Source organism: Chiloscyllium plagiosum, chromosome 6 (assembly GCF_004010195.1).
Source record: "Chiloscyllium plagiosum isolate BGI_BamShark_2017 chromosome 6, ASM401019v2, whole genome shotgun sequence".
In the NCBI taxonomy this organism is placed as follows: domain Eukaryota; kingdom Metazoa; phylum Chordata; class Chondrichthyes; order Orectolobiformes; family Hemiscylliidae; genus Chiloscyllium; species Chiloscyllium plagiosum.
In genome coordinates, this window is record NC_057715.1 from 111,123,275 (window position 1) to 111,148,155 (window position 24,881).

The 24,881-nt window shown below is 43.4% G+C and overlaps 1 protein-coding gene across 2 annotated transcripts in view; it reads right to left on the reverse strand.

Moving 5' to 3' along the window:
• nlgn4xa (neuroligin 4 X-linked a) overlaps positions 1-24,881 on the reverse strand; it is a 301,285-nt gene that overhangs the window by 153,070 nt on the left and 123,334 nt on the right. The window contains exons 3-4 of one of the 2 annotated variants that reach the window (XM_043692404.1): positions 12,719-12,778; positions 10,945-11,094 (exon numbers count right to left, since the gene is read on the reverse strand). In XM_043692404.1, the coding sequence (XP_043548339.1) occupies positions 10,945-11,094; positions 12,719-12,778 (210 nt within the window). The remainder of the gene's footprint in view (positions 1-10,944; positions 11,095-12,718; positions 12,779-24,881) is intronic. The other variant, XM_043692405.1, reaches the window with a different exon arrangement.

Here is a 24,881-nt window from a genome sequence, read left to right on the forward strand (position 1 = left end):
ACACACTCACACACAATCGCACATACACTCACCAACATACACCCACTCACACCCACTCACATACCCACAATAACACAAACACACACACACACGACTTGACTGAAGTGCTACATCTTTGGAACCATTCTAGTAAATCTCCTGAGTACTCTCTCATCCACCTAACGAGTGTTTTATACAGAGATAAATTACACACACACACACGACTTGACTGAAGTGCTACATCTTTGGAACCATTCTAGTAAATCTCCTGAGTACTCTCTCATCCATCTAACGAGTGTTTTATACAGAGATAAATTGATTCTCTTACTTTAGAATCCAATGTCACTGCGTCCCCCAGGGAATTTCCTGTACTATGGCCTTTAGCCTTTCCGAAGTTCCCATTTCAGACACCTCTCCATGTTGAATACTTTTACAACGACCCAATTAATTCTTCTTTTTTCAGAAATGGACCGGATAGGATACAGACGACGTTTGACGTGAGATCAGTTCCATGCACTGTGACTGAACTGCTGCAGCACAAACTGTGTCCCTGTCATTAACTGAAGATGACTTGTACAGTGCAGTGAACTGAAACACACGTTCTTATCCTCAGGGATCTGAGTTCCATTCAAGCACAGACTTGGAGGAAATGTCATCCCTCTGTGATGGGAACAAGATGTGATGTGAATCAAATGAAGGCTATGCTGAGCCACAATTCGCCTCAATATAAAGGTTGGGTATGGACAGGGTCTTGCAGTTTGCAATATGTGGTGCTGCCCATTGACAATTTTTGTGAGGTTTCTCTTCCACTCTTAACTATGAGGGCAAAAACAGAAATTTGCAAATTGTGAGCAGAGAAATGCACTGCCATTGCACTAAGGATTTTTAAATTCTAGTTCATTTAACAAGACCTGCATTTATTGCCAATCTCTACTTTCCCAGGGACCAGTTGAAAGTCGAGAATATTGCTATGGGTCTGGAGTCACATGTAGATCCAGACCATGTAAGGACTGCAGTTTCCTTCCCTAAAAAACGATTAGCGAGCTAGGTGGGTTTTCCAAACAATGGTCATCAGTACGGTGGTTAGCACTACTGTCTCACAGCACAAGGGACTCGGGTTCAATCCCACCCTTGGGTGACTGACTGTGTGGAGTTTGCACATTCTCCCCGTGTCTGTGTGGGTTTCCTCTGGGTGTTCCAGTTTCCTCCCATAGTCCAAAGATGAGCAGGTTAGGTGAATTGGCCATGCTAAATTGTCCATAATGTTCATGGGTGTGTAAGCTAGTTGCTTTCATCAGGGGAAATGTAGAGTAATAGGGTCGGGGAATGAGTCTGGGTGGGGTACTCTTCAGAGGGTCAGCGTGGACTTGTTGGGACAAATGGCCTGTTTCCACACTATAGGAATTCAAAGATTTCTAGATTTAGCACTGATTCCACCATCATAGGATTTGAACTCAGGTCCCCAGACATTACGAAGGTCTCTGGATAATAGAATCCTTACAGTGTGGAAGCAGGTCATTTGGTCCATTGAGTCTACACCAACCCTCCAGAGATGATCCTACCCAAACCTACCACATTCCTATAACTCTGCATGTGCCATGGTCAATCCACCCAACCCGCACATCTTTGGACTGTGGGAGGAAATCAGCGGAAGCCCACACAGACACAGGGAGAACATACCAACTCCACACAGATAGATGTCCAAGGCTGGAGTCGAGCTTGCATCCTTGGTGCTGTTACGCAGCAGTGCTAACCACTGGGCCACCGTACCACCCCAAATTGCCGAGTGATAATACCATTAGGCTATTGGCTCCCCATTGCACTAAGTCAGGAGGCTCTCTTACTACCAACATTAAACACTGGACTTAAGGCCACTATATTTGGAAAAACACAATCGTAAAATTATGGAATTGTCAGAAAGATGGCATTCAGCCCATCATTTCCATACTGGCTTTCCACAAAAGCAACTCGCCCAGGATTTATTTTGCCCACTGAGTCCCACTGAGGAAGCCTGATGGCATCCAGTGCCCTGCAGGAAATTTGCTGTGTAAGTTTTACATGAGAGCTGGGCATCACTGGCTCGGGTCAGCATTTATTGCCTACCTCAAAGAGTAAAGAGCCAATCACAATGGTATGGATCTGGATTCACATGGAGACCAGGCTGAGTAAGGATAGCAGTTTCCTTCATAAAAAGGCATCAGTGAACCAGATTTTTTTTTTAAAAAAGAACAGCAATTAATAAAACTGACTTAACTACACTAGCTTCTAATTTCATAACCAGTACCAGACTGAATCTCTATGTAAACATGGTGTGACCAATTCCCGTTTCAACGTGAGTCAGACCATTTGCCTTATTCATCAAAACTAGAAACTTCAGGAAACTGGCTTGTATGAATTTGTAATCTTCTCATCTTTCATTTCTTAAAGCAATGTTTTCATCAGATCCCTATAGTGTGGAAACAGGCCATTGGGCCCAACAAATCAACACTGACCCTCCGAAGAGTAAACCACTCGGACCCATTACCGTACCCTATTACTATACATTTCCCCCTAACTAATGCACCTAACCTGCACATCCCTAAACACTATGGACAATTTAGCTTGGCCAATTCACCTAAACTGCACTGTGGGAGGAAACCCACACAGACACGGAGAGAATGTGCAACCTCCAAACAGACAAGTGCCCAAGGCTGGAATCAACCTGGGTCCCTAGTATTGTGAGGCAGCAGAGCTAACCACTGAGCCATTGTTTTCTTTACATAAACTATGCTTTGTATAACTTTATAACCACACTTATGTAGGGATTATATATCTGATTTGAACTGCTTCAGATTTCAGATGTTTTTACTATACTCTGATTTTACCAGCTGTTTTGTTGGAGATTTGAGTCTGTGTGCCCAGTCCATTAGACTGGTGTTCTTGGATTATGAGTCCAGTTGCATTATCACTTGCCCAAGTGGTGGCCACCCTATGGTTGAAGTACCCAGTGGGAGAGAACTCACCTACCCAGAGCTTGTGGCCAAGACAGAGGTTGGCTGCCTCGCCATTGATGGCAGTGTCACTGGGAGCTGAGGCACCAGCATCCTGGGGTGGCAAGGTGGCTCAGTAGTTTGCACTGCTGCCTCACAGTGCCAGAGACCTGGGTTCGATTCCTGCCTTGAACGACTGTCTGTGTGGCATTTACACATTCTCCCCGTGTCTGTGTGGGTTTCCTCCAGGTGCTTCAATTTACTCCCACAATCCAAAGATGTGCAGGTTAGATGGATTGGCCAGGCTAAATTGCCCATAGTGTTAAGTGCATTAGTCAGGGTAAATATAAGGTAGGGGATGGGACTGGGTGGGTTACTCTTCAGAGGGTCGATGTGGACTTGTTGTGCCCAAGGGCCTGTTTGCACAATGTAGGGATTCTAATCTAACCTACCCACCTTCGGCCCCAGTTTTATTGGGTGACAGCAGGCCAAAGGTCAGGCAGGCTAGGCCGGGGGTCACTGTGAAGGGCCTCAGAGAGGAAGGGCAATGGTTTTCAGTGGGTAACACCTATCATGCCTGCCTGAGGCCTGTTGCGCCTTGATCAGGCACAGAGTGTTTGACAGCGATGAAGGTCAATCTCCTTCCCTCAATGGGAGGACCATTAGCAAACCCATCACAGTTTACTGGCCAGCCTGCTGGATGAGGTCTCTCTTTGATGTTCCTGATGACGGGCTTATGCCCAAAATGTCGAATCCCCTGCTCCTCGGATGCTGCCTACTCTCCTGCACTTTTCCAGCATCTGCAGTCCTCACTTTCTCTTATTTGATAGCTCAGGTGGAGCTGGACTGTGGTGGGTGCAGGGATGATGCGTGTGAATTGGCTTCTTAATGAGCCTGGCTGACACGGCATGCAAAGATTAGATGGATTGGCCATGCTAAATTGTCATTGTGTCTAGGGATGTGCAGGCGAAGTGGGTTAGCCATAGGGAATGTAGGTATATAGGGATAGGGTGAGGGTATGGGTGAGATGCTCTTCAAAGCTTCAGTGCAGACTCGATGGGCTGAATAGCCTATATCCACACTGTTGGGATTCTATGATTCAACGATTGCACTGTTGATGTCCCCAGTGGCCTAATGGATATGGTACTGGCCTCCTTAAACCAGGGATTGTGGGTTCATGCCTCAGCTAGGGTATAATGAGCTTGATTCTGCAACACTCTCTGTATTTAAGGTTCTTGTGGCACATTGGTAGTATCCTTATCTCCAAACCAGGAGACACCGTTTTAAGTCTCACCTGGCTTAGAGATTTGGCAAAACATATCTGAACGCATTGATTTAAAATATCATTCCTCAGATCCCTCTCTCAAGCAGTTAAATAATTCCCTGTTAAACAGTCTTGAATTTGCTCAATGATCCAGTCTTGACCGGTTTCTGTGATAAAGAATTTCACAGATTCACTCTTCTGTGAAAGAAGAAATTGCTCCTGATCTCTGTTGTAAATTTTTATTGTGAGATTATGCCATCTAGTCCTCAGCTCAAACAGGTGGCACAGTGGCTCAGCGCTAGGCATTGCGGCCATACAGCACCAGGGACTTGGGTTTGACTGGGTCTGTGCAGAGTTTGTACATTCTCCCCATGATTCATGGGTTTCGACTGGGTACTCTGGTTTCCTTCCACAGTCCAAAGGTGTGCAGGTTAGGTGGATTGGCTGTGCTAAATTGTCTTGAAGTGTCCAGAGATGCGCAGGATAGGTGGATTAGCCATGGGAAATGGAGGGTTACAGGGATAGGGTAAGGGTCTGAGTGTGATGCTCTTTGGAGGGTCAGTGCTGACTAAATGGGCTGAATGGCCTTGCTTTGCATTGTAGGCAATCGAGTCCTAGACTTTCCCACAAGGGGTAACGTCTCTACATCCACAATGTCAACTCTTCAAAGAATCTTGTACATTTCAACAAGATCACCTCTCACTCTTAACTCAGTACAGGCCCAACTTACTCCATTTCTTATTCATAAGATACTCCCTTCATACCTGGTAACAACTGAGCGACCCATCTATGGCCTGCCTTCAATGACAGATTATCTTTCCTTGGTCAAGGGGCCCAAAACTGTTCATAGTATTCTAGCTTAGAGGCAATCTATTTAGAGGCAATCTTGTTGCCATTTCTTCACATTTTTATTATACCTTTGGTCAACAGCACATTTTACTAAAGGATATTTTTGCGAAGGGTTGTTAATTAACCCAGTGCCAAACAGATGCCTTCAGCTGAACAACATGCTGGTTAGATCACACCTAGAGGAATTTCAGCCACCAACACCTTAGAAAAGATGAATTGGTGAGGAGGGAGTGCGGCAGAGATTTACAAGACCAATATTCACACTTTGTAAATAATAGTCTTGAATCCCCTGGAAATTGGAAAATTCAGAAGTGAATCAACCAAAGTTATCAAGATATTAAGGCAAACAGATAAGATAGATCTGTGAAAAAGTATTTTCACTAATTATGAGTTTTGAGGGGACATAGTCAAAATATTAGAGCTAGGCTTTTCATGAGACCAGTAGGGAACATTTTCTTCACATAGGGTAGTAAGATGTTCTCTTCTAAATGAACAGTTAATACATTATTTAATTTACATTTGAGATGAAAATACCTTTTGGCCAAATGTGTTAAGAGATTTGGGTAAAGGTTTCTGTGTGAAGTTAGGTCATAGATCGTCAATGATCTCAAAGATTGGTGGATCAGGGTCCCGTTCCTATGTTTCATGTCTTCCTGCATCTATTTCACATTCACGTGAAGGTGTGAGGTTAGCAGCAGCCTTCTTGTTCATCTGAGTTAATGTCAAAGTTCCAACACCGGCCCTAGCTGTAAGGTTGAGTCAGCCTCCAACAGCACTTGAAGGTCCAATAACACCTTGAAGTACAAGGAGGAATCTGAGGTCATGGCTTCTCTGCATCATTATGGCCCTATGACCTCCAACTCAACCATCCAACAGGCTGCCCTGACATTACTGCATGGCAGCATTGGTTCAAAGGGCAGAATGACCTTAACCCATTTATGGTTTTTATTCTTAATGATCCCATGCAAATTTACACCATCAAGTGGAGGATAACAGCACTTGAACTTCAACCCCGTGTATCAGTGATAAATTGCTTTCTTTAGCATTGAGTGCTGCGCATTAGAAGCACAGAGAAACATGCAAGTAGGAATTAAGCTATGATCCACATAGACATAAAGAACCAACATAAATCATCCAACATCAACTCCTTGATGCACCAAGACTCTGATAATCAGGATTGTGACATAGTTCTTTGATACTTCAGCCTGAAGGTGGTTACAACGCCCTATTATAGATGACAATTAAAGTTATGGACTCATCAAAGCAAATCAAAGCTCAAACCTAGCATGAGTTGGCTCTGCGATCTAAAATCAAAGCTGTTCATGTCCATTTGGATATTCTCTTCTACAGCCAAATGCTTTCTGTCGCTTCCTGGCAAACACCAAACTCCACAATGTGATGTAGCACAGCGGTGACACCAGTGACATACAACATTCAGGACTCAACAGCTGAAAGTAGGGACAACACCAGAGGAGATAACCACTCAATATCCTGACTTGGAAACATATCACCGTCCCTTCAGTGTCGCTACCTCGAAATCCTAGAATTCATCCATTTTACAGCATTGTTACCTATAGCACTGGGATTACAGTGGTTCAAGAAGGCAGCTGAACACCACCTTCTCAGGGGCAACTAGAGTTGGGCCATAACTGCTGGCCCCGCCACGACTCTCAGGTCCTACAAGTAGATAAGTGAAAGGAAGCTTTGTTTCAGCTCTGTTCTTGTGGAATATGAAGGAAGGTGCTATGGAAGGAACATTGCTGGGAGTGAACACATGTGATGCTGTGACCTCTTTCATCCAACTAGTCATAAACATATCTGAGGCAATGAAGTCACAGCCAGCATTAATCTGAGAAGAACCAGGCTAAGGAGGACCTTTGTGTTCTCATCACCATTGGCCACTTCTAAGATCTTTTCTTTAACAATGCATTTCGGGAAAGCAAATCGTAGCAGGACTTATACACTTAATGGTAAGGTCCTAGGGAGTGTTGCTAAACAAAGAGACCTTGGAGTGCAGCTTCATAGCTCCTTGAAAGTAGAGTTATTCCTTTATTGGTCAGAGTATTGAGTACAGGAGTTGGGAGATCATGTTGCAGCTGTACAGGACATTGGTTAGGCCGCTGTTGGAATATTGCATGCAATTCTGGTCTCCTTCCTATCGGAAAGATGTCGTGAAACTTGTAAGGGCTCAGAAAAAATTTACAAGGATGTTGCCAGGGTTGGAGGATTTGAGCTATAGGGAGAGGCTGAACAGGCTGGGGCTGTTTTCCCTGGAGCGTCAGAGGCTGAAGGGTGATATAGAGGTTTATAAAATTATGAGGGACATGGATAGGATAAATGGATAAAGTCTTTTTCTTGAGGTCGGGGAATCCAGAACTAGAGGGCATAGGTTTAGGGTGAGAGGGGAAAGATATAAAAGAGACCTAAGGGGCAACTTTTTCATGCAGAGGAGGGTGTATGACATGAGCTGCCAGAGAATGTGGTGGAAGCTGGTACAATTGCAACATCTAAAAGGCATTTGGATGGGTATATGAATAGGAAGGGTTTGGAGGGATATGGGCCAGGTGCTGGCAGGTGGGACTAGATTGGGTTGGGATATCTGGTCAGCATGGACAGGTTGGACCGAAGGGTCTGTTTCCACGCTGTACATCTCTATGACTCTATGACTCTATAATTTGGATGTACAATTCTGTAAATACACACTGGGATACATTAGAATTTCGCCAAGTATCATGTGCCTGCTAATGCCTCAGTATCATGGGAAAAATGTAGACTTTGAGGCTTTCCTGTTTCTAGTGATGCATGAAGCAATCAAAAGGACTCTGCTTCCATGGTTAATTTATTCTGGAACAGGGCTCCAGCCTTGCTGTCAGACGATGTAGCTTGCAGAGTATCACTGTGCATCAAGGACTCCTGACCTGGAGACTCTCCCATTCTTACCACCTGTCACTGGTGTACTGAAGAGATTCCTGATGAAGGGCTTATGCCCGAAACATCGACTCTCTTGCTCCTCAGATGCTGCCTGGCCCGCTGTGCTTTTTCCAGCACCATACATTTCTACCCTGAAGAGACTTGAAGGTTGGTAATCAACTTGCTTGGCCATGCAACAAAGGAGCCTTCTATGGCTTCAAGTCCTGCAGCTTGAACCTGGAGCTTTTGGTTAGGAGACATGGTCTCATTCTCTCTCTCTCTCACACACACACATGGTCAAAACATTAGAGTGCTTATGGTGTTCTTGGAAATATGGCAGCTAGCTTTTTATGGAATTGTCAGCGTACAGAAAGATCAGAAGGTTTCTTATTCTCTTGTCATGAAGTTGCACCCTTTAAATCTTGCCATGGGCTTACTTTGAGATGAGCAGATTACAGCCAACCCCGTCCTTTCACACCATGTTGCGTACTCAGAACTCAGCTTCACTTCAAGCCACAGTTGAATAAACTCCAATTGGCTTGCCTCAGTATCTAAGGATATCCTTTTCCAGCTTAAGTAAGAGAATTTAGATTTTTTTTTTAAAAAGTGCGATGTGTTTGGTGGGAACATAGTAGTTATTTTGTACTGGCACACTAAAGCATGTAAGATATTTCAGAGTGTACATATGTTTTGAGAATAGATCTGGGCAAGGAAAATGTGAATTGGCAAATGGTATGAACAATTTCTTTGCTTGAGATCAATGGGTGAGGATAGGGGAAGAAGGGCCAAATAAAGTTCTGATTTGCTACCATTAGTTTGGCTGCACAAATCAAGGTCAACCATTAGCATTCCTTCTGCCCTTTTCTTCCTGGAGAAAATGTTACTCCCCACCCCCCACCATTCTCCAATTTGAATATTGCTAAAAAGATTGACAGCTCAAAGCTTTTCATTTTGCATTCATCAGGACAATTGCAAGAATGCCAAATTGCAAATGATCACAACAATTTATACAACAGGACTGGTTGGCTGCCAAACTCAGAACATGACTCAATTAGACTTCCTAGAAGCAACATGAATTCATTCACAAGAATGCAATTTCTGCATACAAAAGGGATATGGTCAAGCCTAGTGCCTTTTTTTAGGGATTACCCAGGAGTTTTTAGGATCCCATTGTTCCCTGGTTCCTTCTCCATGGCAACATGTCAGCTAAACGAAATTGAGTTACCAACCAATTGAAATCCTTTTCTCCTGCAGTACAAACTGTCATAATCATTTGATAATTGGCATTCTCCATCAACAACAGCAAAATTAAGGATCTGGTCATCGACTTCAGGAAGCAGAGCAGAGAGCACGACCCTGTCTGCATCAATGGCACTGAGATGGAGGCAGTCGATAAAATCAAGTTCCTGGGAGTGATGATCACCAACAATCTGTTCATCCATGTTGGCACTACAGTCAATAAAGCACAACAACGGCTTTACTTCTTAAAAAGGCTTAAGGAAATTTGGTGTGTCCATTAAGATTCTTCTCAATTTTTTTATAGATGCACCACAGAAAACATTCTATCTGGATGCATCACAGCGTGGTTTAGCAACTGCTGTTCCCAAGACCAAAAGAAACAACAGTGAGCTGTGAACACACCCCAATTCATCACACAAACCAGCCTTCCATCTATTGACCCCATCTATGCTCCCCATTGCCTCAGGAAAGCAATCAACATAATTAGACATCCGTTTTACTCTCTTCCATTGAGCAGAAGATATCTAAGTTCGACTACACATATGAACAGATTCATGAACAGTTTGTATCCCGCTGTTATCAGACTTTTGAACTGACTTCACAAATGTTAATGTTGTTTTCTCTCTCTCTGTACCTTCCCTGCGGCTGTAACACTGTATTCTGCACTCTGTTCCACTACTCTGAAGCACCTTGTATGGTACAATCTGCCTGTAGAGCACACAAAACAATACTTTCGCTACATCTCAGTACATATGACAATTGCAAATCAAGTCAAATCAAAATTCTTTCATTTTTTCCTGATGAATGCAAGATCCAAAATTCTGGCAACATACCTTCCCTTTCAGAAATCTGAAACAGTCAAACAGAGAAAACAAAGGAACATAGGAATAGGCATCCAACCTGCCCTGCCATTCAATATGATTGGAGCTAATTGAACACATCAATTCAATTTTCGTCACCCGATCCTCGTAGCCCTATATGCCACTGACAATCAGAAATTCAAAGATTGAGCAACATCACCCTCAGTGGCAGAGAATTTCAAAGGTTCACAATCCGCTGAGTTAAAAAAAAATTCTCTTCATCTTTGATCTGAGTGGCATCACCCAACTGTTTATATAAACTGTGAACCCCAGCCCTACCCAATCTGGTTTAGGCCTTCTCAACCAGGAGAAACATCTCACCTGCTGCATCCAAACGCTTTAAGTGTTATGTCAGTGAAACCAACACAAAACAGGACCATATCACAACAGTACATCACAACTGGGTAACTGATTTATTCACACTGACACAATATTCTGAAGACAGAGCACAGGCACGATAGGAAATTGCAACACCCGTCTCCAGTACTGAGGGAGGGAAGGATACACTTAAAGGCACTAGCTCCATTGACTGTCTCCCTAACTCAGTCTACACAGCTGCTAAAGTGGCTTCCCATGAGAAGATGAAACAACGGGACATTCCTCACAGCAGGCAACTGCTGAATGATGTTGGCTGGTGCCCAAGAATCTGTTTCCCGACACAGAATGAGTGCCAGCACCCAGTACATTCAGAGCCACAGGCTGAACAGCGGAACCATGTTGGACTGATTCATCTTGGTAGGGGGAGACAAAAGGTTGTAGGAGATGTTGGTCTCCGAACAGTCAAACCATGGCACACTGTAATAAAAAGTTATCCAAAGTCCATACATTATCAGCTCTACATTCACAAAGTATTGACACTGACCCAGTCACTCACCTAAAACCCCGAGCCTGTAGTTGAGTGTGACAACAATGACATTTCCATAACTTGCCAGAATGCTTCCATCGATTAAGTTGCCTGTGCTTTCCATGTAGGAACCTCCATGAATGTATACCATAACTGGTTTGGGACCATTGTCATGGATATCTGTAAGGAAATAAAAAGGTTTGTCCTCAGATACATAGAGGCATTACATCACATGCATGGATACACAATATAAATGCACATGAGCACACAGACACATTTACACACTGACACACACAAAAATACACTGAGACATTCAAATGCACCCAGACCAAATCACTGAAATACAGGGGCACTCACACACAGGCTTACTCTTATATATATACACACACACACACACACATATTTGCAAACTCATAAACATAAACTAAACACACTGGTTCACATACACATACTTTTGCACACAGAAATACATTCACACGCATACCAACATCCACTTAGACACATTGGCATACTCTTAAACACACACAGACATACACTTACATACACACAGGAATATATACACTTACACAGATACTACCAGGCATACACTCATGCATACACACAGGGATATATACACTTACACACTACCAGGCATACATACATGCACACATACATACTCACACACGCACATACACTTACACATGCACACGCACACATAGAGACACACACTCACACACCTCATGTGATGGTATATGATGGGTTTAACAGGATTAGGATCAATTTGCTAATGCTCAATGGATTCACAGCATTCTTTATGAGCTAACATGGTCAGCGCTCCGCACATGCCACTAAATTCTGATGGAACATGAAACGATCCCTGACAATTCCTCCAATGAGACGGAATGTTGCACTTTGTACCGTGTGGAAAATCAAGGCTTGGCTCATGCATTAAGCACCGTTTCTGCCAAGATTTGATCCGTGTCTTTCAGTAATGAATGGAGCAATCTGCAAACATCCTCCGTATCATTGTCACCTCAGTTCAGTAGGGCTCATCCCTCAGAGGTCTACCCCACGTGGCTCAGCTGGGAACTCTGCTGGCTCAATGAGGGTGGGACTGGGACCACAGGCCAGGATGATCACAGCTCTGATCCCTATCTCCCACCACCATCTCCCTTCCCTCCGTAATCTGGGAAAGCTGTTTCCAGGCAGGGTGCATCTGCCATTAGCATCTCAAACTAAAGAGGGGAAATGTCTCCATCGGCCAAGGGTCCCCTCTACGTGGGTGACTCCTTTCTTGAAAATAAATATTTGCCAAACACAGAGTAAGGGCTGAACCATAAATCCCAAACGGCAAATTGGCTCCTCGGCACTCCTTGTCTAGTCTCAGAGAGTTGAGGCACCATAGTAAGAGGAAGGGCAAGGGTGTCAAAGACCCACCACAGCATATGGTCGAGAGTCTGGCTGGGGGGGCGGGGGGAGGTGAGAAACCCCTGGGGAAACAAAGCATACAATCTCAAGTAAAGAAGTCCCATTCAATTAATCCCCCACCATTTTCCCCCCAGAGACACTCACTTCCCACCCCCCACCCCCAAATCCTTAGACCCCCAGCTCTCCCCGTCAATGGAAATTTATTCTGTGAAGCAAGTCAGCATTCAAGATGAAGAAAAAGAGAAAAAAAAAACCCTCAGAATGCACACGGAAGGTGCATGGCTTACGTAAAGAAAGAAAGAAAGAAAAAAATGGGTTGGAAGACGTTGAAAGGTTGGTTCTCATGCATTGGGGGGAGGTGTGTGTGGGGAGGGGGGTCGAGCACAAAAAAAAATACCTTCATCTTCATCACCATGATTACTGGTTATATCATCAGCGTGTTTCTTTGTGTTGGCTCCTAGGTTCAAGAAAAAAGATGAGGAGAACAAAGGGAAAAAGAGAATTCAAAAAAACAGCAAAGGTTTTTTGCCAAAAAGAAGTGAACATTTCTTTAAAGGAGAGAAAAAAAAATCTTCTGGAAAAAAAAAAGATTCTCAGTGTAACAAGGTAATACCATAAAAGCTTCGGCTGCTGTGAGGCTTAAATATCGTAAAACAATTGTTTAATCTCAAAAAGTAGGAGGTCACGAAATGGACCGAGGGTCAAGAAGTTCAACAGCAAGAATTGGTCTTTCTCAGCACGAGATTCCAAAAAAAAAAGACAATTGAGCATTAAGAAATTCAAAAGCACAAGAGAAAAAAAAGTCAAGGATTTTTCTAAACATCCATGTTTATCAAACAATAGTCCTTCTAGTTAAAATGATCAACCGCATCACAGGCAGAACTCTGGAGCTAGGAGATCTACCCCCCACACGGTCATACTATCAATGGAAGTGCAAAACATTCTCACAGTATCCAGTTAAGAACAAAGGTTAGTTTGATCTGATAAAATAATTAGTGGTGAATATATGGATTTGCCAACACTCGCCTGTAATTAAAAAGTCACCTGGTTTTTGAAAAGAAATTTCTTTAGAAAGGATGGATTTGGTATTCCCCACTTAACTCACTCCAAAGGTACACAGGAATAAGAGGTTAAGGTTTTCAGTGAATTGTCAATGTTCTGGAGATGTTGCCACTCTTCCACCCTAACCTTCCCATTGCCATTCAACTTGATAAAATAGTGGCAGCCTTAATCATAGTTTAGGATGTCTCTATCAAGTACACTGGACAAGACCATATACACACAATGTTCAGAAACCTTGGAGATGATCCACTGTGTGAGGCATCAGGAAGACCTATAGTGCTGGACATCATGAAGACCCTTATTGCTGGGTGTTATAAAGGACCATGTTATGGGGCCTCACAAAGACAGGGAGAAATTGGGAAGAAGGCATTGTGAATCAAGTAACGATGGTTAGGTGATGCCAAACCTGCAACTTAATGACATAAAGACAAGGAAAGCAGAAAAAATGGCATTTACACAACACTATTTACAATCTTTGGATGACTCAAATCACTTCCCATGTTTTGAAGTGTGCTTCTATTTGTAATGTGGCAAACACAGCTCCCATTATTGTACACAGCAAGCTCCCACAAATAGCAACATTATACCCAATTAGGAAATGTCTTTTCTTGATAATGGTGATTCAGACATAAATATTGGCCCAGATAAACTTCATGAATTACCTTCAAATTTGTGCTGTTCAATCCTTTACAGCTAACTACTCTCTTGATTTAACATCTTGCCTGAAAAGCAGTGTCTCTCTCAGTGCTAGTCCGTAGTGGCCACTTGGATGACATTCTCAAATTTCGAGAGCAAGGACTTGAGCTGACAATCTTCTAACTCCACATGCAACTAACTGAGCCATAACTGACACTTAGACAGAAGAAGGGTTCTGAGATCTTGAGCAAGAATGATTTGGAACAATGCATCTCAGATTTGGTGTAATGAGAATGGGGGGGGTGAATTAAATGAGTACTGTACAGTTAATACTTGGAACTTGAGAGGGATTGGAAAGAACAGATCAAACTCCAGCAAAGCAGAGACAAAGAGGAAAGGTGGAAGGGAAGGTTTGGAATTAAATCAGAAGAATTCAATTGTGAATGGACAAACAACCATACCAAATGGCCTGAATGGAACTCTTACTCAGAAAAGATCAGAGATCGACTTGAGGTGTTTTTCATTCCCCTCAGGGTCAGAGACTGAAAACACTAAAGAATTGCTCAAAATCAGAGATGCCCTTACAAAATCTAATGAATGTAGTTTAAATATGACAAACAGATCAATAATCCGGAAATACAAGGGCTGAGAGTCCAATGTTGCTGAAAAATCACAATGCAATTAAACTGAACAATTAAATAATGCTAAAGGAGATGCTGCAACTCACTAAAGGAGTGAGGAGCATCTGAAAATCTCATCTCACTGCCGTCTTAGTCCATGAGAACACAAATCTGGAAAGCACCCATAATTAGGGCTATGGGTTGCTTTATCACTGCATTAAGCAACAAAGCAAATGATATTACAATACACTTTGCTGGAGATAAGTTGCAAATTTGCAAGAAGCTTCTAGGGAGCAAATCTTTCTCCTAATGGACCCTTGAGTCTTTGGTTAGGTTCTGAGGAACAGTCACTGGACCCAAAACATTAACTCTGCTTTCTCTCCACAGGTGCTGCCAGACCTGCTGAACTTTTCCAAAAACTTTTCTGTTTTTGTTTTTTTTTGATTTACAGCATCTGCAACTCTCTCGGTTTTCATGGCTAACCTTCTACTGCAATATCATGGGCTTCAAACACCTCAAGCACTGTAATATTAACATCCACAGTCTGACCACTCTCTAGGTTTCCTCTAAAATTCCCTCTGGAGTTATTTTCTGACTATCTCCATCAGTGGTCTTTTGTTTAAATTCTCCCTGATAACAGGAAACTTTCTCTCTGTATCCACTCAGAGGTCTTTCATAACTCGAAAGGCCTCTTTAGTCTGCTCCTTTCAAGAGAAAAGGGATTAATGCTGCTCATCCTTTCCAGATAGAGATATCATGGAATGATTGAGAAAGCAAATCCATTGAGGGAGCTTCTGAAACACCATAGAGTATTTCTCAATGGTCCCAGGTGTGGAGCGGGAATACAGGCCCCATTGCTGTCCATTGATTTGCCTCCATCACTGGAAAATTAATTGAGTAAGTGCCTCCAGAGAATGGGATCAGGTTCAATCCACATGGTCAGATGGGCATGCCAAGATTCTCTATCGAGTTGGCACTCATGAAATAGCTGCTAGGGCAGCATGCCCAGAGTGATACCAGTGCCAGTGAAACCAAACTGAAACCTGAGTCAGGTCTTTCAGAGGGGGAGGTGGAGAGTCTGGATGAAGAAAAACCAGCCTGCAATTCAAGCATTGTGAGGTTAGGTAGCAATTTTTCAAATACAACAATAGGATGTGTTGATTCTTCACGGAGCACACAGCCAGGCCAGCAGTACAAAATCTTTTTAAAAGATTCATTCACAGGACGAGGATGACACTGACGTGGCTAGCATTTATTGTCCATCCTTAATTGCCCAAAGACTCAACCACATTGCTGTGGGTCTGGAGTCCCATATAGGCCACACCAGGTAAGGATGGCAGTTTCATTCCCTAAAGGACATTAGTGAACCAGATGGGATTTTCCAACAATCAACCATAGATGCATGGGCATCATGAGACTCTTAATCCCATCTGCAGTTGTAGGTTTCAAACCCATGTCCCTGGAACATTGCCCAAGTCTCTGGGCAATGCTGATACCACTCGGGGGCACCATTGCCTCCCCTCAGCAACAACAATGGTGATAAGATTCCTCATCCCCCTCACTGTCACTGTAACTCTGCTACCGTATGTTAGACTTGGAGATCACATGAGTAATTTCCCAGTAAATATCTGCATTGGGGTTTTTGCGAACAGCTGAGGAGGGAGAATTGGTACACTTCTTTTAAATACAGTCTTAGTTAATCCAAGCAAATACTTTTATTTATTTTTAACATTCATCCACGTTTCATTTTACCTTAATTAACAATATACCTCATTATATCAAAATGAAGGAGCTAATTACAAAGTCTTCATGAATAAAGAACAAAGAATTTTATCTGCTGATCACATGATATCAGATAAGCACATGAACACAGGCAACAGGTTTAAAAGACAGAGTAAAGCAAAGAATAGGCTCGGGCTGTTTTACCTGGAGCATCGGAGGCTGAGGGGTGGCCTTATTAGAGGTTTATAAAATCATGGATAAGGTGAATAGCCAAGGGTAGGGGAGTCCTAAACTAGAGTTTTAAAGTGAGATGGGAAACATTTAAAAGGGACCAATAAAGCAACATCTCATGATTAGGATGGTGCGCATTTGGAACGAATTGCCAGAGGAGGTGGTGGCGGCTGGTACAATCACAACATCGAAAAGGCATCTGGATGGGTACATGAATAGGAAGGGGATAGAGGGATATGGGCCAAATACTAGCAAATGGGACTAGGCCAGTTTAGGCTATCTGGTCGGCATGAACAAGTTGGACTGAATGGTCTGTTTCCATACTGCATAACTTTGTGAATCTATAACTCTATAATAACAGCTATATAGTTAGAGACCTTGAAATTTTAGATCTTTTAACGTAACATCACAGTTATTTAATTTTTCATTGGTATACTCAACTGTGACAAATTTTGCAGATATTTTTGAGCTCTTTGTGAATGCCTGGTATCTTAATTGTGTTTTCACTGAATGTTGTCTTCTGAAAAGTTAAGAGAAACAGAGAGAGATAGACATCTCACTCTTGTTGTTGGAAATTTGCTTTTCTTTCTCTCTGAGCTGCTGCCACTGAAATATGGTTGGTTTCTGTATTGTCAAGCCTGGTTTCATTGCCTTTCCAAGCTGAACAGTTACAGGTAAATAACAATGCCCTAAATATTAACTTATCACAAAGGTGAAAGTTAAAAGAGGAAATACAATCTTTTTGATGCTGACTCGGTTGTCTGATTTCAATGCCTTAATGGAAACTAATTTCCATGCAAGCAGCTTTGTTCATAGCAATAGGTCTCCTGGACTTGGTTCAATCTGTGCTCAGGGAACACAGCAGCTATTTTAGGTCAGTGCATCTCATTTTCTTGAAGTCATTTTACTTCATGAAAGTCTTGCATATAAGATTCAGATAATGCAAGTCGAAAGTTAAAGTTTGCAATTAAGTTGAAACTTACCACGATCATAACAGGATCAATTCTTTCTCCTCTTGTCCTGAACCTATATTTTGTCTCTTCTGTACAGCCATTGACATTGTCTTGATTACTTGCTCTATGACTGACAGATAGGCAGATTCTTCATCAGGAAGGGAATCAAAATGAAGGAGCTAATTACAAAGGGAATCAAGGGCTTTGGGAAAAGGCAAGACACTGGAGTTAGGGATTATCAGATCGGCCGTTTTCTCATCAAATGGCAGAACAGACTCAATGGACTGAATGGCGTGCCTCTGCTCCGATAGATTATGGTCTTACCTTTCATCTCAAAACTCCCTTGCCCTCTCACCTTTCCCTTTTCTTCCATTTCACACTCTCCCCCCTCCACCCCCCAAAAATGTTTCCAACAACACTGCTCATCAGGTTTGTAGAAGAATCACATTGGACTCAAAACATTAACTCTGCTTCTCTCTCCACAGTTACTGCCAGACCTGCTGAGCTTTTTCAGCAATTTCTGCTTCTATTTTTGCTTGCCGCCTCAGTTTGAGCAAGTCACCTGTCTTTGAGAAAACCTAAATTGGCTTCCTACATTACATTGTGGGCGGCACGGCGGCACGGTGGTTAGCACTGCTGCCTCACAGTGCCAGAGACCCGGGTTCAATACCCGCCTCAAGCGACTGACTGTGTGGAGTTTGCATGCTCTCCCCGTGTCTGTGTGGGTTTCCTCCAGGTGCTCCGGTTTCCTCCCACAGTCCAAAGATGTGCAGGTCAGGTGAATTGGCCATGCTAAATTGCCCGTAGTGTTAGGTAAAGTGTACATGTAGATGTATGGGTAGGTTGCGCTTCGGCGGGGCGGTGTGGACTTGTTGGGCCGAAGGGCCTGTTTCCACACTGTAAGTAATCTAATCTAATCTAAAACATAGCATTGATCATTTCATTACATGGTTATAAGTGTGGTTAAAATGTTCTCATACCCCACACAGAAACCAATAGATGCATCTAGAATGTACCTTGTACATCTAATGGTTACTCTCGAAATTCACATCAGAAATTCAGCTCTTTACAGCTTCAGACAACTTGCTTCTCTAGAATTTGTATTCATATTGTGCCTTTCTTGTTCCAGATCCTCCCAAACTGTTTCACAACTAACGAGTAAATTTCTCAGTGCATCACTGAAAACACTAGAGCCCATTTGTGCACAGGAAGGTTCCATAGCCAGCAGTGAGCTAATTGGCTCAAACTGTCTGCTACTTTACAATACCTGGTGCATTTACAGTTCTTCACATTCAGGATGACCTCTCATTGTGAGGAGATGTGGCTGCAGCAAAACGTATCAGTTCATTGCAGCAACATAATGTGAATTGAGTGGGCCAGAGCATCCATATTCTATGTACCTGTCGAGAATATGAAGAGGTTAATTTATGTATTTTGCCTAAGAATTGATTGTTTTCTTGGTCAAATACATCTTCTGTTCAATTAGAAAACTATTGCTTTTATTCCTAATCTCCAACCCAAGCCACACAGGCATATCTGCATGGCTAGTATCTACCTAGTGCAGTATTAAGGTGCACAGAGTCATAGAGATGTACTTCACAGAATAGATTCTTCAGTCCAACTTGTCCATGCCGACCAGATATCCCAAACTAATCTAGTCCCATTTGTCAGCATTTGGCTCTTTTAAACCCTTCCTATTCACATACCCATCCAGATGCCTTTTAAATTTTGTTATTGTATCAGCCTCCACCACTTCCTCTGGCAGCTCATTCCATACATGCACCACACCCTCAAAGTTGACCCTTAGGTCCCTTTTAAATCTTTCCCCTTTCACCTTAAACTTACGTACCCTAGTTTTGGACTCCTCCCACCCCATGGAAAAGACCTTGTTTATTTATCCTATCTATGTCCCTCATGATTTTGTAAACCTCTATAAGATCACCCCTTAGCATCTGATGCCCCAGCCTATTCAGCTTCCCCCTACAGCTCAAACCGTCCAACCCTGGCAACATGCTTGTAAATCTTTTCTGAACCCTTTAATATTTCACAAATCTTTCCTACAGCAGGGAGAGCAGAACTGAACAGTGTTCCAAAAGTGTTGGCAAGAGTCAAGGCTTTGCGATTCAGAAGTGTGTACACGAACATTGCTGCGAATAAACCACATAAAACCTTTGAAGATCACTCATACAAAGCATTGTTCAGGTTCCCATGTTTGATCAGCCAGGACCACCCTTGCTGGTATCATATCAGCTTGCTGATTGGTTCCCTGCCAAGCAGAATTCAAGCTAACATTAGCACCTCACTCTCATTCCTATTAATGAGCTAAACTAGCTGGTCAACCTCCAACATACAGAATGCAGCAGAGCTGCCCGAGTTATATAGGATTGAGTAGATTCTAGTCTTCCTCTGCCAGTCTGTCATCTTTTGCATTTACAATAGATCTCTAAGAGGTCCTTCTGAATTCATTTGGCGAATTTCTATGTGTAGGTGCATTCTAAGGTAAATAAGATAGAGGGCGGCACGGTGGCTCAGTGTTAGCACTGCTGCCTCACAGCACCAGGGTCCCAGGTTCAATTCCAGCCTTGGGTGACTGTCTGTTTGGAGTTTACACATTCTCCCCGTGTCTGTGTGGGTTTCCTCCGGGAGCTCCGGTTTCCTCCCACAATCCAAAGATGTGCAGGTTAGGTGAACTGGCCATGCTAAATTGCCCGTAGTGTTAGGTAAGGGGTTAATGTAGGGGTATGGGTGGGTTGCGCTTCGGCGGGGCGGTGTGGACTTGTTGGGCCAAAGGGCCTGTTTCCACACTGTAATGTAATGTAAAATGTAAAAATGTAATGTAATGTAATCTATCCAGACCAATGTTAGCCAATGATTAGGAATTAAAAGAACACTTTTACTTTCTTATAGTCATTCATTGGACACAAGGTTCCTAATGTTAGACTGATTAGCAAGGTTCGATCACATGGAATACAGGGAGAACCAGCCATTTGGATTCAGAACTGGCTCAAAGACAGAAGGTGGTGGTGGAGGGTTACTTTTCAGACTGGAGGCCTGTGACCAGTGGTGTGCCACAAGGATCATTGTTGGGTCCACTGCTTTTCATCATTTATATAAATGATTTGGATGTGTGAGCATAGGAGGTATGGTTAGTAAGTTTTCAGATGACATCAAAATTGGGAGTGTAGGGACTACAAAGAAGGTTACCTCAGAGTACAATGAGATCTTGATCAGATGGGCCAAAGGGCCAAGGAGTGGCAGATGGAGTTTAATTTGAATCAATATGAGGTCCTGAATTTTGGAAAGGCAAATCAGAGCAGAACTTATGCATTTAATAGACAATAGACAATAGACAATAGACAATAGGTGCAGGAGTAGGCCATTCAGCCCTTCGAGCCTGCACCGCCATTCAATATAATCATGGCTGATCATTCCTAATCAGTATCCTGTTCTTGCCTTATCTCCATAACCCTTGATTCCACTATCTTTGAGAGCTCTATCCAACTCTTTCTTAAATGAATCCAGAGAGTGGGCCTCCACTGCCCTCTGGGGCAGAGCATTCCACACAGCCACCACTCTCTGGGTGAAGAAGTTTCTCCTGAGCTCTGTCCGAAATTGTCTACCCCGTATTTTTAAGCTGTGTCCTCTGGTTCGGCACTCACCCATCAGCGGAAACATGTTTCCTGCTACCAGAGTGTCCAATCCTTTCATAATCTCATACGTCTCAATCAGATCCCCCCTCAGTCTTCTAATCTCAAGGGTATACAAGCCCAGTCGCTTCAGTCTTTCAGTGTAAGGTAATCCTGCCATTCCAGGAATTGACCTCGTGAATCTACGCTGCACTCCCTCAATAGCCAGAATGTCTTTTCTCAAATTTGGAGACCAGAACTGCACACAGTACTCCAGGTATGGTCTCACCAGGGCCCTGTACAGCTGCAGAAGCACCTCTTTGCTTCTATACTCAATTCCTCTTGTTATGAAGGCCAGCATGCTATTAGCCTTCTTCACTACCTGCTATACCTGCATGCTTGCCTTCATTGACTGGTGTACAAGAACACCCAGATCTCTCTGTACTGCCCCTTTACATAAATTGATTCCATTGAGGTAGTAGTCTGCCTTCCTGTTCTTGCCACCAAAGTGGATAACCATACATTTATCCACATTAAACTGCATCTGCCATGCATCTGCCCACTCACTTAACTTGTCCAGGTCACTCTGTAATCTCCTAACATCCTCATCACATTTCACCCTGCCACCCAGCTTTGTATCATCAGCAAATTTGCTAATGTTATTGCTGATACTATCTTCTATATCATTAACATATATTGTAAAAAGCTGCGGTCCCAGCACGGATCCCTGCGGTACCCCACTGGTCACTGCCTGCCATTCCGAAATGGAGCCGTTTATCACTACCCTTTGTTTCCTATTAGCCAACCAATTTTCAATCCATTTTAATGCTAAGTTCTTGGGGAGTGTTGCTGAGCAAAGAGACCTTGGCGCGCAGGTTCATAGTTCCATGAAAGTGGAGTCCCAAGTACATACGATGGTGAAGAAGGTGTTTGATAAGCTTGCGTTTATTGGTCAGTGGCTTAAGTATAAGAGTTGGGGGGTAATGTTGCAGCTGTACAGGACATTGGTTAGACCACTTATGGAATGCTGCATGCAAGTCTGGTCTCTTTCCTATCGGAAGGATGTTGTGAAACTTGAAAGAATTCAAAAAAGATTTACAAGGATGTTACCAGAATTGGAGGGTTTGAGCTAGAGGGAGGCTGAATCCATTGGGGCTGTTTTCCCTGGTGCGTCGGAAGCTGAGGGGTGACTTTATAGAGGCTTGTAATATCATGCGAGGCATTGATAGAATAAATAGACAAGGTATTTTCCCTGGGTTGGGGGAAGTCCAGAACTAGAGGGCATAGCTTTAGGCGTCACTAGCTGGGACCAGCATTTATTACCCAACTCCAATTGCCCCTTGAGTTGGCAGTGGTGAGTCACCAGCTTGAATGGCTGCAGTTCATGTGCTGTAGGCAGACCCACGATCCTGCAAGAGTTCCAGGATTTTGACCCAGTCACAGTAAAGGTGCAGTGATACATTTCCAAGTCAGGATGGTGAGTGACTTAGAGGGGCACTTGCAGTTGGTGGTGTTGCCAGTCTTGCCCTTTACAATCCGTGTCAATGACAGATGAGGCTAAATTTAGCACATGGAACATATAATTAAAAGTGTGAATGCGTTTGTGTTTGAGTCCATGTTCTAATTCCAGATCATAATTTAGATGTTAACCGGTGTTTGCCACTGCTTTTAGGAACAAGTTTTGCGTCATAAAAAATGATTGTTTTGAGATCATCAAACAAGCTTTATGAAAATCAATTTTGTACAATGGTTACAAAAAATAATCAGTAGGCCATTTTGGTGTTTGAATCAACACATTCATATTGACAGAGCGACTGGCAGGAGCTTAATTATTAGCGCACAATCACTGTCACAGATGTAACACACAGAGAACATGGCACAGTGGCTCAGTGGTCAGCATTGTTGCCTCACAGCACTAGGGACCCGGGTTTGATTCCAGCCTTGGGCGACTGTCCGTTCTGTGTTTGCACATTCTCCTGTGTCTGCATGAATTTCCTCCCACAGTCTAAAGATGTGCAGGTTAAGTGAATTGATCATACTAAATTGCCCATAATGTTCAGGGATGTTCAGGTTGGATGCATTAGTTCGGGGGAAATGTAGGGTTGGGGAATGGGTCTGGGTGGATTACTCTTTGGAGGGTCGGCGTGGACTTGTTGGGCTGAATGACAAAAGTGAGGACTGCAGATGCTGGAAACCAGAGCTTAGATCAGGGTGGTGCTGGAAAAGCACAGCAGGTCAGGCAGCATCTGAGGAGCAGGAAAATCGACATTTCGGGCAAAAGCCCTTCATCAGGAATGTTGGGCCGAATGGCCTATTTTCCGTACTGTAAGGTTTCTAAAAAGAAGATACTGTACAATTAAATACTTACAAGCAGAATTCACTTCCATACAAAGAGTCAGTTAGCTGGATGGCTGGTTTGTGATGTAGTGACATCAACAGTGTGGGGTTCAATTCCGACACTGGCTGAGATTATTGCAAAGGACTCTCCTCAACCTCTCCCGCCTTGCCTGAGGCCTGATAACCCTCAGGTTAAACCATAACCAGACATCCCACTCTCTCATGAGATAGCAGTCCTATATTCTGATAAAACCATGAGGGAACTTTAACCCCTTATATCCAAATGCGCGAACAGAGTGGGTTACATCAAGAAAAGAAAATTAGGAATCAATCTGATTGTGCAGTGCAGTTAGACAGGAACAGATAGCCAAGTACATACATTGAAAACAAAGATCCTAGTGTCTTGTTTTAGCAGCAACGGGAAGGAGAAATTGAGGGTGAAAATGAGAAGAGGAAGTGGATTCATGTGAACGAATAACAATGAGTCTGAGGGAGGCTTGAAGAAAGCCAAAGGAGAGCAGAATGCCAACAGCCCTGCTGCAGTGAAACTGAAGAAGGAATGAAACACATTTGAATGCAATTAAGGCTGAATCAACCACGAGAGAGAGAGAGAGAGAGAGAGAGAAAGAGGGAGAGAGACAGAGAGAGAGAGAGAAAGAGGGAGAGACAGAGAGAGAGAGAAAGGGAGAGAGAGAGAGAGAAGAATTGAAGGATATGTTCATAGGGCTGGATGAAGAATGACAGAGATCACATGATGGATAATCACTAGCATGCACCAAATGGCTGAATGAACGGTCTCTGTGCTGTAGATTTTGTACAGGGCTGGATTTTCCAATGGGAAGCAGGAACTGAGAGGTGGATTCAGGACCAGGTCCTGACACTCCAACCATCCCCAGCAGCTCTCCATGTGTTACATGTGCTGATTCTCACACCCCATTATTCACACCGTCACTTTTAATTCAAACAGCAAAATGGCACATCGTTTCGCTTTTGCACCGCTATCCAGAAACAAAGAGAGCTTCACCAGGCTTTCCAAACAAATCCAAAATAGTCCAGAAGGCAAGGTTTTCATTTCCACATAGACTAGGGGCTGGGATTGCTGCCAGTTAGGAGCAGAAACAGAAGTGGTCACAGATGCCATGCCTCCACTCTCCCCCCGCTATCCCTCAATCTCCCGCTTCCACCCTTCACACTCTCCCCCGCCACCTCCCACTCTCTTCCGCCATCCCCTCACTCTGCCCTGCTATGCATCCACTCAACCACTCATCAGTCCTCCACTCTGCCCCGTTACCCCTCCACTCACCCCCGTTACCCCTCCACTCTCCCTGTTACCACTCCACTCTCCGCCGTTACCCCTCCACTCACCCAGTTAC